This window comes from Paramormyrops kingsleyae, chromosome 18, assembly GCF_048594095.1.
Source record: "Paramormyrops kingsleyae isolate MSU_618 chromosome 18, PKINGS_0.4, whole genome shotgun sequence".
Lineage (NCBI taxonomy): Eukaryota > Metazoa > Chordata > Actinopteri > Osteoglossiformes > Mormyridae > Paramormyrops > Paramormyrops kingsleyae.
The window spans coordinates 22,304,555-22,318,854 of record NC_132814.1 but is presented as its reverse complement, the minus strand read 5'-3'; the positions used below and the strand labels follow the sequence as shown (position 1 = coordinate 22,318,854).

General features: G+C 43.9%; 1 protein-coding gene across 2 annotated transcripts; it reads left to right on the top strand.

The window, feature by feature from the left end:
• The first annotated feature begins 1,939 nt into the window (after window positions 1-1,939).
• On the top strand, window positions 1,940-10,565 carry kcna2b (potassium voltage-gated channel, shaker-related subfamily, member 2b). Of its 2 annotated transcripts, none has more exons than XM_023834050.2 (3): window positions 1,940-2,164; window positions 2,857-3,282; window positions 5,343-10,565. In XM_023834050.2, the coding sequence occupies exon 3, from the start codon at window positions 5,434-5,436 to the stop codon at window positions 6,919-6,921; it is 1,488 nt and encodes a 495-aa protein (XP_023689818.1). In that variant the 5' UTR covers window positions 1,940-2,164; window positions 2,857-3,282; window positions 5,343-5,433; the 3' UTR covers window positions 6,922-10,565. The 2 variants fall into 2 exon arrangements, with proteins under 2 accessions (XP_023689818.1, XP_023689820.1); XM_023834052.2 differs by lacking the exon at window positions 1,940-2,164 and adding an exon at window positions 2,437-2,525.
• The last annotated feature ends 3,735 nt before the right edge of the window (window positions 10,566-14,300 follow it).

Sequence of the window (14,300 nt, the reverse complement as noted above, 5' to 3'; positions counted from 1 at the left end):
CTCACAATCACACACCTCCAATCCTCACAATCACACACCTCCCATCCTCACAATCACACACCTCCCATCCTCACAATCACACACCTCCCATCCTCACAATCACACACCTCCCATCCTCACAATCACACACCTCCTATCCTCACAATCACACACCTCCCATCCTAACCCCCAAACACACCTCCCATCCTAACCCCCAAACACACCTCCTATCCTCACAATCACACACCTCCCATCCTCACAATCACACACCTCCCATCCTCACCCCCAAACACACCTCCCATCCTCACCTCCACACACTTCCCATCCTCACAATCACACACCTCCTATCCTCACCCCCAAACACACCTCCCATCCTCACCCTCATACACCTCCTATCCTCACCCTCATACACCTCCCATTTATGACTCATGCAGTATTGTGGAAAGACACCAAATAGGTCAACCTGAATGTTTTTATGTCGGTTTACAGGACGAGACAGCATAGTATGCAGAGTGCAGTGATGCCTTTTCTTCGGTGTTTCTCTTATATCCCTCAGTAACGGCTTCATAAGCACGGGACACAGCCGCTCTGTCCTGATCCCCCCACCTATGACCTGCACCTTCCCACCGTCATGACACTTTAGCAGACATCCAAAGCTGACCCCAGTGAAGGAGGCCGCCGCCCTGTTTTAATTAAAGCAGACAGTTAGTGCTTTCTGTGTTTCCGAGACGGCCTCTTAATGCACAGCCTGTCATAAGGGAGCATCTCCTGTATGACTAATAGGTGCACAGTCTACAGGAAGCACTGCCCCCGTAGACTGGGGGGGGGGGGCAGTATATATCACAATGTGTGATAAAAACCTGTAACTTTTTGCTTTGTGAGGACAGATAATATCAATGTTATAAACATCAGTGAATGTAATGAAATACTAAAAGTACCTTGTATTTTGTAGTCCAGTATGTTCTTGGTTACTTGTGGTTAAGGTTATCAGACGCACCTCGACTTCTGAGCCACACCTAAAAACACTTTGCAGACTGTAATGGCGCCAAGTCTGGATCATAAAAATGCGAGGCAGAGCATCTGGTGCGCAGGAGGCTTAATAAACTCAAATAAAGACTAAGGAAGTTTAAGTTTTGTGACTTGAACAGAAACATATCATTTTAACAGTAGATTATGTTCAGCGATAACTGCAGTTGTGGCACCACTGTATGTCACTTCAACCCAGATTTAATCACTTTGCCTCCTCGTTTCATTTCAAATATCAGTGAGTAATAATTACAGGAAATGTAGTTTGGATACTGGTGCACCCACTACCTGTGTAGCACATCAACCAATCAGGTTTTCTGATAAACAAAGTCCATCCAGCCAATAGGGCCACGGCAATAAGCACAAGTCATACTCTGAAATAGAGCATTTACTCAGAATATTGCGTATACCGGATGTTGCTCACTAATAGTTATTTTTAAAAATCAATGGATGTTTGGGGTCTCAGCAATGTGTAGAAGAACAAACCAACAAGTCAGTATACCCTGAGAAACTGATGTCCATGAAAATATACAACCATATATATCACAATGCATTTATCGATTACAAATGTCAACACTGTCACTGTCTGTAAAACATGCTTCTTTAATTCATGCAGTTGTCCACTGGAGCTATCAGCAATACATTTATTTTCTTAAAAGACTAACAATTAAAAGAAGCGCAGAAATGAGATATACAGCACTCGTAAATCACGTTTTAATACACCCAACTCCGTCCAGGGTCGCAACCATACAACGTTTGCAAAGCTTTCAAATCCTTAAAGTACCCAGTTTAACTGTGGCATATAATTAAACACCGTCACGCCTAATATGAAGAGTTAAGTGTTAAAATAGGAGTGTTGTGTTAAACTAGGGCCTGACAGGGGTCCCATACAGTGTCCCTCCATCAGTTGCTGCAGTGGATCTAGGACGTTCCCTTTAAATTGCCTACGCGGTTAGGAGTGGTACAGTGCAGATGGGAGATCGCTGCCTGGGCTTCGTGCTGCCTCTTTGCATGCAGAGCAAAAGCCCAGCTGCAGACCCCGACTTCTTTTACTACAGGTCTCATCCCAGTTTATGGAAAAAAGGAGAAAAAGTCAGAGTCTCGACTCAAATTCCACACACATGCGGCACTGTTGATTTATATAACGAAGGAAAATCAAGTAAGGGCATGGGCAACCTGCATCCGACAATCGATTTAGATTAAACTGAAAGTGAGGATTTGCATCCCGTGTACCGTTTAACATGTTTTTTTAATGCATGGTTTTCCGTAATGCCTGCATCCTTAAGCTTCACGTAGTACGTTGCATGGAGACTGTGCACCGGAGTACCACCCAGTATCGGAGCAGAGAACTATGCCTTAAGCATGCCGCTGTTGACACATTTAGGTAGTTCCCATTTTAGAAAAAGAAAAATCTTCACGGAAAAGAGACGCGGAAACCTAGTGCTTTGCTTGCAGTGCGTGGATGTGGGAGCGGGAGTTTGTCATACTGCCTTAAAATGCGTTTCAATCGCAGACCGCAGGTACCGGGAATTTATATCAACTAATATATCTCGCTGAAACAAGGATTTGTCCGTTTCTTATATTTTGTAAATAATTAAAAATAATGGGTCTGCAGATTAATAATAGTGATAAATATAATAGTAATGGCCATGATCATTGACGCTTTCGCTGCCACCCACGAAATTCGTGCTGGGGGGTGGGGGGGGGGGAGTCTGCTTATTTGTAGCCGTAATGTAGGAAAGCAGAAATGTTTTTTTTCTCTCTCTCTCCTTAGTTTTCGTTGTATATTATATACAGCAACACCGTAAAAGAACCGCCCCCCTGCAATCACCCTTGCTTATGTCTCTGCAGATGCCAGGGTTCATCCAGGACCACATCTGCCGCTGTCGCATCTAAGGACACCGGGGGCGTCAGTTTTTGCTGATCTCTGCATCTCTGCGTTGTTTTAGGGTGGCGATCTGACAGGGGGAAAGGGCGAATCGCAAAGGGTGCACGCTTTTCGAAACCTAGTGCAACTTGTTGTGGGGACGAGGACTCGCCGCATCCCCCCCCCCCCTTCCCTATCAGCAGCATAACGCGGCGGCTGCGGCCAGTTGATGGTGTTACTGCATAGCGGCACCTGCAATGTATGGCTGGGAGCGGAGGCACTTGTGCTCCATGCGTGCATAACGCCGAGATACAAGGCACGGCGGCTTTACCATCTGCACCGATGTTTTTCTGAGAAGGCGGCATCCCCAGGGACTCTGCGAGCATTACCGGGTTTAGGTGAAGGTGAAGGTAAGATGCATCTCTTTCGCATACCTGCCTTATTCATGTGATTAAAAACCGTAGCCCAGTTTAAGTAAGAAAATATTCGATCGTTAATATTAATTCTGTAAATTACCATGCGTCGAACGCGAAGTACTGTAAATACTGGAATTCATCTGCAAATCATTACCGTGCCTAGATTTATTAAATCAGTGATTAGTAATTGCATTGATATGCACGTTATAGCCTCGGTCTGTGATAATAAGTGTTTATTTGTATGAGACGAATATCGTCTAGAAAAAGTTTTGAAGTTTAAAGAAGCCAACGCTACGCTAATCGGCCACTTTATTAGGAACACCTGTACCTTTACCTGCTCCGTCATGCAAATATCTATGCAGCCAATCATGTGGCAGAAGCTCAGTGCATAATATCATGCAGACATGGGCCAAGAGCTTCGGTTAATGGTTAGATCAAACATCAGAAAGGGGAAAAATGTGATGTAAGTGACTTTGACTGTGGCGTGTGACAGAAGGGATGGTGTGCTTATTTCAGAAACTGCCGATCTCCTGGGATTTCCAGGCAAAAGTGTCTCTAGAGTTCATGCTGAATGGTGTAAGAAATAAAACGGTATCCAGTGAGTGGCAGTTTTGTCAGTAGGAACACATTATCGATGAGAGGGGTCAGAGGAGAATGGCTAGACGAGGCACAGCTGACAGGAAGGCTACAGTAACTCATATAAACACTCCGTACAGCAGTAAAGACTAAACAGCTTCTCTGAAAGCAAAATATGACAAACCTGAGGTGGATTAGCTACAACGGCAGAGGACCAGGTCAGGATGCACCTCTTTCACCTTGGAACAGAAAACAGACGTACAGGCAGATGGACAGTTGAAGATGGGAAAGATGTCAGATGGTCTGATGATTCTTAATTTCGGCTTCGGACCCTTTCGGACTTCAGATATAAACAGTATGAATATATGGACCCAACCTGCCTTGTATCCACACTTCAGGCTGCTGTTGCTGATGGCAGTTTACTGATGACGTGACGAATGTCTTCTTGGTGCATTTTGGACCCTTTACTTCTAATCCCACATTGCCGATATGCCACAATATATCTGAATATCGTTACTGACCATGTGCGTGTTCATTTTCGACCGCAATTCACCCGTTTTCTAATGGCTACGTTCAGCAGGATAATGTGTCATGTCACAAAGCAACAGTCATTTGAAACTGGTCCCCTAGACATGAGAATTAATTCATTGGCTTCCACAGTCACCAGACCTGAATCCAATAGATCACCTTTGGGGTGTGGTGGAATGGGAGATTGACAGCATGACTGCGCAGCTGACAAATCTGCAGCATTTACAACATGTAATCGTGTCAGCATGCAGCAGAAGCTTTTTGTGTCAACCTTGTTGAATCCATACCACAAAGAATTCCGGCTGCTCTGAGCAAATGCAGTCCTACCCAATATTAAAGTGGTGTTCCTAATAAAGTGGCCAGTGGGTATATATATTCATATGTGTATCCTGTAATATAGGAACCATCCAGACATTAACAGATGGTCATTACAACTCCAAAGCTAAATCAAGTAATAAACTGTGGTTGTTACCATTCCCGGGTGGTTCTGAAGTTACCAATTTACTTTGGCGTAATGGCTATGCAGTAATCAGTCCAGCAGAACATCTAAAATACTGAATGCACACTGGCCTCTAGGCTATATGTTCATCGACTAAGTTAAATGTATGTGTATTTCTCATAGTTGTTTCTTTTGTGCAGTATTTTAAAAGTTATTGAACTTAAAAGGCCTTTAATGTGTTATCTGTTGTTCTGAGATTCTTCTTTTAATGCTATTGTCCTTTTTTGGGCCTTTGATTGCAATTCCCTTCAGGAAAGAGGCAGCTTTGTGTTTGAGTTAAACCTGCATTGCAGACGGCCCCCCACATAGTAACAAGGACACTGGGCATGAAGAGCAACATTTTTCACTTCAGTGATCACTTCTCTGAGTGTGTCTTTTATATGTGATAAGGAATAACGAAATTCAGCATTTAATGTATCTTTCATTCTGTCTTTTTTTTTTCCCCCGTCAGCTTGACCCAGGCGTCTTTTCTGTGTCGAGGTGGTTTTTTTTAATCCGCTGAGGTCCCAGTGCTAGGCTCCGGCCTCACACCCCCCTCCGAGATGACGGTGGCTACTGGGGACTCTGCAGATGAGGCAGCAGCCCATCCCGGTCAACCCCAGGACACCTACGACCCTGAGGCTGATCACGAGTGCTGTGAGAGGGTGGTCATCAATGTGTCAGGCCTGCGCTTCGAGACACAGCTGAAAACTCTGTCCCAGTTCCCCGAAACCCTGCTGGGGGACCCTAAGAAGAGGATGCGCTACTTCGACCCCCTGAGGAATGAGTACTTCTTTGACAGGAACCGACCCAGCTTCGATGCCATCCTGTACTACTACCAGTCAGGGGGCAGGCTGCGACGGCCCGTTAACGTTACGCTGGACATCTTCTCGGAGGAGATCCGCTTCTACGAGTTGGGCGATGAAGCCATTGAGATTTTTCGTGAAGATGAGGGATTTATCAAGGAAGAGGAGAAGCCGCTACCTGACAACGAGTTTCAGAGACAGGTGTGGTTACTGTTCGAGTATCCCGAGAGCTCAGGCCCAGCCAGGATTATCGCTATCATATCCGTGATGGTCATCCTTATCTCTATTGTCAGCTTCTGTCTGGAGACCCTGCCCATTTTCCGCAGTGAGGAGGAGGAGATGCACAAGGTCTACCAGCCCTTCTCCAACACCACCTCCAGCTATCACACAACCTACTTCACTGACCCATTCTTCATTTTAGAGACGCTTTGTATCATCTGGTTCTCATTTGAGTTCCTGGTACGCTTCTTTGCCTGCCCCAGCAAAGCGGGCTTCTTCGTCAACATTATGAACATCATTGACATTGTAGCCATCATTCCCTATTTCATTACACTCGGAACTGAGCTGGCTGAGAAACCAGAGGATGGCCAGCAAGGGCAGCAGGCGATGTCCTTAGCTATTCTCAGAGTCATCAGGTTGGTCAGAGTTTTCCGGATCTTCAAGCTGTCCCGACACTCTAAAGGGCTGCAGATCTTAGGCCAGACCCTGAAAGCCAGCATGCGTGAGCTAGGCCTGCTTATCTTCTTCCTCTTCATCGGAGTCATCCTCTTCTCCAGTGCTGTCTACTTCGCCGAAGCCGATGAAGCAGACTCCCAGTTCATCAGCATCCCCGATGCTTTTTGGTGGGCAGTAGTCTCTATGACTACAGTTGGCTATGGTGATATGGTTCCCACCACCATCGGAGGCAAGATTGTGGGGTCCCTCTGTGCCATCGCCGGAGTGCTGACCATTGCACTGCCTGTGCCAGTCATCGTCTCCAACTTCAATTACTTCTACCATCGCGAGACAGAAGGTGAAGAGCAGGCACAGTACCTGCAGGTCAGCAGTGTCCCGAAGATGGATTCCACCGAGGACCTGAAGAAGAGTCGAAGCGGCTCCATGATGAGCAAGTCCGACTATATGGAGATCCAGGAAGCGGTGAACAACAGCAGTGAGGACTTCCGGGAGGAGAACCTCAAGACGGCTAATTGCACTCTCGCCAACACCAACTATGTCAACATCACAAAGATGCTAACAGATGTATAACCACTCTGTTCAGTCATGTTGACGGCAGGGGACTGGGATCTGAGGAAAATGGCGGGACCTTCCTGCTTTGTGTGGCTCAGGCCCCAGGTGGATTTCAGAAGCCGGGAGCAGAAGATCAGTAGAGCGGACCCTACTGTACACCCCTCAAAAACCCTCGCTCTTCCTTATTCCTCATTCTGTCCAAACTGCCAGAATATTCTGCATACTTCTTATGGTGTCTGCATGGAGTTAGTCTTTTCTATGTGACTGTTAAGTAGATCATATCCTGCTTGCAATGGTAGCTAAACAAGTAGCTAATTAGAGAATTAAACTTACCACATAAGGATTCCACTCTCTGTCCTCCCTCCCCCCCAACCCCAAATTCTGACCTCTCCTGTACTCTATCCTAAGGCACATCTTCATCATCCCCTACCTTTCCCTCTGAGGCTGGTGGCATTTTTTGTTCACTTCCAAAGAGTACTTCATTTAACGTGCTTCATTTAACGACTCCCTTCACTTTTTTTGTGAAAAAGACTGAGCGGAACAACCGGAAGGAAACATTTATCCCTCTTGAGGATTTATGCACTGGGAACTTCCGCTGCAGTGACTTGCTGCCCACCGATTCCCTAAAGAATGTGTGTTGCCCACGTTATGGAACGGGCACTCAAAAGCACCCACGGGGTGCTCGTCCAACAGGGATGACTCACGGCAGCACTGGAATATAGCTGAAAACCTCGGCCCTGTTATTTGTATTTTTTCTGCAGTGTGTCTTTCCGTTGAGGAAGCCATGGATGGATGTCACGCCTCTTCTCTCACTGCAGAGAAAGGGCTTAAAAACTAGAGTGAATGTCTCTCTCATTTATTTATATCTATCTGCCGATACACTTCCTGTGGCTGGTCCTTGACTGAACCTGTACTCCTTCCTCTCATAGCTGAGGGTTCTCTAAGTATGGTGGGCTACAGTGCCCACCTCCCCACCCCACCCCACCCCACCCCTGAACAGTACGTCACTACCAAACACAAGGGAGAGATACGGCTTAAGATAAAGGATAACTTGCACAGAATAGTTTATATGTCAGGCAGATTGCTTGGCATCCTGCTAATGTTCTTTCACACCCCAAATCACTACATCCTGCACCATGAACATTGTCCTCAAGTCTTCCATACATCATTTCATACAGAACATTATATTGTTTGAGGCTGCTGTACTTATAACACACCACAGCCTAAGTAAATTTCTGACTGACTTTTAGGTCGCCAAAGATTGACTCACTGCCTTTTGACGCTTGTCTGTCTTGGATGAAATGATCCATCGACGTTTGACTCAACCTCTGGCAGGAGTGGGTCTTGTGTCACCAGTGGAGCCCTTTAAACTGACTTTAAACTCATTTCTTGAAGAAAAGCATCCTTCCAGTGCATGCAGTGACATCCATTGCAGCATGCATTTTCATATAAATACCACTCAAGCACCATATAAATATTCATATCACCATTAACTCTTTTTGTCTCTCAGGCCCTAACATTATGTGCAATATACTATTGTCTTTTTATTGTTAGATTTTTGCAACCTTTTTATGTACTTTTTATGCATTTGTAGGTCACCTTTAGGATCTTCCAATGGAGAGGTTGCTCATTTCACCATATCGGATGGGAGTCATGTGATCGAATCGGCACTGTCATGTAGGTCATATGATCATGAAGCCAAGCTGTCAGGATTTGAGGTGTGAAAACAGGTTTCCCCTTTCCCACAATGCATCACCTATGAGACCCCTGAAGCATTGCATCATATTGGCTTTGTGTCTCACTTCTCACAGCCTTTCTCATGCCTTTGGCATTATGAAAAACCAAACGTGTTGGTTCCCCAAGCTTCTGCATTTCTGAATGTATGTATCACATTCTACTGATATTGGCATTGGGTTGTATTTTCACAAATCTCGTTCCATTCCACAGAACCTTGGCTGTGCTGGGTTTCTGGTTTACTGACCATGATTTAATGTATACTGAATAATACGTCAACAGTTTTATGTGCAATACAGCCTCTTACCTACTGGTGCCCATAAGGAACAATCGTTACGTAGCACTTAGGACACGCAGAGCCAGCTTGTGGTTATTTTTAGGGTACACGATGGGCTATACTGGTGGTGGTTTTTGTTATTCTTTTTTGTTCCAGTTGAGTTTCCGTACCTCCTTTCTGCTGTCCCACCTCTTTTGTATTCATGTTACGGAAGCACAACTGGACCGAGTCAGGGTCCAACCTAAATATCCATGGACCCCAAAGACCAAGGCAAACTATGACATGGACCAATGAATGCGAAAAGGAACATACTGGCCATTCTTATCTTTAAATAAATAAGCTTTATGGGTGGGACCAGTACCCAGAACTTAGTGCTGCTGTTGACTGTTTGATACAGTTTCTGCAACTGCCCGACTTCAATTTGGATGCATATTGAAGAATTTATCCGTAAATGAAGCGAGTTTATCTTAGCCTGTATAAGTAGCTGTACTTACAGGTTCAGGACTTTGACCATTGTTTATCACATGTTGCTTTTGTTGTATGGGTGGTGCAGAAATTGAGCTTTGTACAGCTTCTGCTATGTACAGTAATACCCGTTGGTAATGCACTCTTAGGTACCCTCATATCCTAGTAATCCAGTATAAATAGCAAACACTATAGTACTAGGTTTAGGTCGGTATACTCTATGGACAAAACAACAGAAGCTCTTGCATGTGACATCACCATGGAAGTTACTGTTATCTATGTTTCCGCGGTGAAAGATGGAGACTCGGGCCTTTCCTGTTGCAGCATCTGTTTCTTCCTCAGTTGGGAGCAGAGTGGAGGAGTGTGACTCCCCACTGCTTCCGAAGCTTCCTCAGAACATTCCGGAGTGAGCAATGGGCAGAGCCTTATATGGACACGCACCACCTCCCATGCACAGTACTAAATAGAGGATGGTGCCTAGTTGTATATTTACAAGCAGGATCTTGTTTGTGTGACTGGGTGTATGTATGAGAAATAAGGATATGCATACTAAAAATGTGTGTGTGTGTGTGTGTGTGTGTGTGTTCAACAGCTGCTGTTTTATTCTGACCGTGTGGCATGTATGGTTTTCCTGATGCTACCAGGCAGTTCCTGCTTCGGGGGGCGCTGTTGACTTAGCAGTGCCGGGATCAGTTGGGCCTGTCACCCAATGGGCCTGTCACCCAAACCTGCAGCTAAAGACTTTCAGAGGTTACTCAGAAAAGCTACATCCCCCATGGAGAGCAAGTACAGAGCCGGTCAGCCAGTTGGGCCATCAGAACCCAAGTTTGTGCTCACAAGTGTCATCGAGGATACCTCTGGAGACTCCCCCAGATCAAGGTGACCTGACTTCCAATAATATCTGTACAGAGCAGACTTCTTTTTTTTCTAAAATAAAGAGACAATAAAAAGAGAGGAAATGAATAAGTTTACGCCACATGTCTGAGGATGTCACTCCGGATATGACTGCTGATGAAATACTGCACTGGGATTACAGGAAGCCCTAAAAGACGATCTTGGAGAGACACTGCAGTCTAAAGTTATCTAGTCCTTCCAAGTTATAACTGTCAAATGAATAATATCAATAACGATGATGATGATAATAATAACATGATGATTATAACCAAAACACATTGTGCCCTGTTTCTTTTACGGATTCTGGAATTTGTCCGGCTGTGAGTCATAATGGCGGTATAAAGACTAGCCGATTACGGGGTGTACTGAATATTCTGGAGCCTCTGCCCTGACCCATTTAAACTTGGAAATCATTTTTTGGTCTGTCTAGTTTTTTGCGTCACTTTTCAGCCAATGTCTGGTGTGGGGTGCTCTTGTTGAGCACGATGAATAAGGAGGTCTGTCTGAAGTAATGTTTTTAATGCATTTTAAGGACAGACACAGAGAGAACACTTACTGATGGTTTATGCACTAAGCACAGACAACAGCGACGTGTCTCTCTGTGTTGTTCCTTAGTTTGTACAACACTCTTAGGTGTACTGACTCAACAGTGTCATCTATTAGTAACAGGAATGTTCCTGGAAGTAGAAGGCTCTCGGTCCCTTGAGAGGCCAAAGTAGTACTGAGATCCCTTTGGGCTGTATTCAGCGGGCGGTGTTGGGTCACCTGCTATGCGACAGCAAGTCCAAAAAAAAACCACGAGGAGGTTGGTCAGGGGAGACCTTATTCTTGAAATTGTCCATCTTTCTCCAGATGTAAGTGTGGTCATCTCTTATGGTTTGTGTGGGCGTGGCTTCTGATAAGTTGTGGTCTTCTCTCTAGGGTTTGGAAGGTTCCGGAAAAAAAAAATCTCATAAACATTGATTCTGAGAATTCTATTTGATTAGGCTGGTGTAAGTGGGGGCTTTGTGAAGCACTTTGACTGATGGTGAGCGTGAAGTAGCAGCAGGGAGTGTTGAGAGCGGTCTGTGCACCATCATTGAGTGCAGAATGAGAGGTGTCACGCTGCACCACACTTAGGAAAGCCTTTTAAATCATTTAATGCATTTTTCTCTGGTCCTGCACCCCAAAGAGATCTGTATAAAACAGGATGTTTTAGTGATAAATGTTCTTGGAGCAAGAGAGTAAGTGTAATAGTATTGGCAGAGTTTTCTCATTCGTGGTTCCATCTGATTTGTTGCTGGATGGATGGATGGAAAAATTCAGCTGTAGATACATGGCTGCTGTCTGCCTGAGGCCTGCAATGGTTCGAGTGCAAAGAACGAGGTCTAACGAAAATATGACACAGATTGTTATACGAGTCATAGCCATTCTGGGAAAGCACTGGTTTTGGACGATTTGTGAAATATTATGGCTTACTGTCCTTCCCATCATGCAAGTGTAATTAACAGTGAGCTTGTGGGGGGGATCTTGTTTGTTTTGCAAGTTGAAAGGCTTTGTATTATTTCTGCACCTGGTTTGTTTTGTAGGTTATATATTTTTATATTGACTTCCTGTTTGTTTTATATATGTGTATTATATACCAAGCCCTGTTTTGTTTTGTAGATTGAAAAATTATTATATCAGCATCTGGTTTGTTTTGAGAGTTAAAGGTTGTGTGTATCATTATGTTAGGGTCTGGTTTGTTTTGTGGGCAGAAAGGTTATGTATTATTGTATCAGCATCTGGTTTGTTTTGACAATTGAAAGGTTGTGAGTATTATTATATTGCCATCTGGTTTGTTTTGACAATTGAAAGGTTGTGAGTATTATTATATTGCCATCTGGTTTGTTTTGACAATTGAAAGGTTGTGAGTATTATTATATTGCCATCTGGTTTGTTTTGACAATTGAAAGGTTGTGAGTATTATTATATTGCCATCTGGTTTGTTTTGACAATTGAAAGGTTGTGAGTATTATTATATTGCCATCTGGTTTGTTTTGACAATTGAAAGGTTATGAGTATTATTATATTGCCATCTGGTTTGTTTTGTGGGTTGACAGTGGCTAACAGGTGTGAATCAACAGGAAACAACAACGAACAGGGATCTCAAGCATGATACTCCTCAGATAGTAAATGACTGACCAAGGCAGAACAAAAACAAGCTCAGGCATTGTCCTGTTTTCTCCGTAAGGCTGATTCATTCTTCTGCTTTTGCCACGACCTGCACAAGTGGCCTACGCCGTTACAAGCATTTATTCTTGTGCACTGCTGTGTCTGTGTCGTTCTGCAATTACCAATCACACCAGCAAAACACTAGTTGGCTGAACACGTGAGGTTTAAGTTTTGTATATATATATGTTTAAAAATCAAGGTTGACCACCACTGCTCTTTCATGAGCTCTGCATGCCCTCATCTGTGCTGTTCAAATCACTCAGTATGAGAAATTTTTTAACTCCTTTTTTGCTTTATCAGTATTGCGATGTTTATTGCAAAAAAAAAGACACTCTGATATCTGAAATGTTCCAGTATTGTGCAACCAATATGAACAGCTGACAAAAACAGCTGGCTAACAACTAGCCAAACACTATCTGTCCCACACTAAAATCACCCTAGCTGGAAACAAATAAAACATCTATACAGAAGGAAGTGTGATGCTACGCAGCGGACCAATCACAGTTGTTGCGGTCTGCGTGGCCACGAATAGTAGTTACATTCCTGGGGAGGCCTCAGCGTAGGGTACGCAGCTACATACGGTGTAGATTCTACATACGGTGTAGATTCTACATAGAAGTATAAAGCAGGCTTTAGATCCCCACAATTACCTCAAAAAGTGGCTTGGCTGTAGGGATGGAGGCAGTGCAGACTCCCGTAGAGAGAAGGATATTAAAGGATGTGTTTTTATAGACATCATCCTCAAACGTGTCAGTTTCTGCAGTGTGAGCACTGTCAGTCGATTTAAAAAGCGCCTTATGCTTATGAAACTTCTTATTAAATTATTTGTGGAACTTTTAATATTAGATGATAATGGTTCTGTACAGGAGCTGGCGGATTGGATCTTTTCACTCATTTGGATGTGAAATAACAGCTCTATGGGATTTTAGTGGAGTGGCCAGCAGACCTGAAGTGAACATTCGTGTTGCTCTTAGTGAGTGGCAGCCATATATTTTCTTTTGACTGCATCTATTGGCTAATGGCATGAACAAAGGCCTAATGGTTCCTTCTAACTTTCTGGATAATTCTGAGCAGGATTCACTGTGGCCACTACAGGTTTCCTTTGTTTGGACATCGCTGCTCTCACTTTGTGTCAGTTAAATCCCAGCAGCTTGGAAATGGCCGTACCCCTTTTCAGACTGATAGGTGTCGACACGGCTTGTCCGGCAGTCCTCAGACATTTCTGCTGACCTCGGTGCCAATATAAAAGTCCATATCCCATTTATCCATTCATTTAATCGTTTTAGCTTATTATTTTGCTGAATCATCTTATCATCTTGCTTTTGTAATTTTAGTCATTTGCATTTATTTTTTCTGAAAAGACGATTGTTCGGTTAATTGACAAAGGTCGCCTTGCTGTAGTACTATTGGTTGTTTTTATAGTCCGAAGTGTAGGTAATGGGGACTGTGCATTGAAGAACACACGCGGTACAAACATCTGGGTCCCTTTGTGTCACCTTACACAACTGAGTACATCTCAGTTTCCTACCAAAAAAAAAAACAATCACTGTCTTCCCAGTGTATTTTTACATATGTTTTGATCAGTTCTTTGCATATCCACTCGCCATTGTCAATCACAGAGATTTCCCTTTTTGCCTTTTGGTTTTGTTTTTGTGTGTCACATGACAGTTTATGGCAACTTTGATTGGACGAGTTGGACACACCTACATTCCTCCCATTAATCTTCATTGGTGAATATTCTTATTTATTGCGTTAATGTTCTCATTCTCTAAAAATAGCATTGATTTGTTGTCGTGCTGTAATCCATGCACGAGAACGATATATTCTTAGCATT

Bases quoted from the DNA above. Each gene is read 5' to 3' on its own strand.
- kcna2b (XM_023834050.2), top strand. From the start codon at position 5,434: ATGACGGTGGCTACTGGGGACTCTGCAGATGAGGCAGCAGCCCATCCC.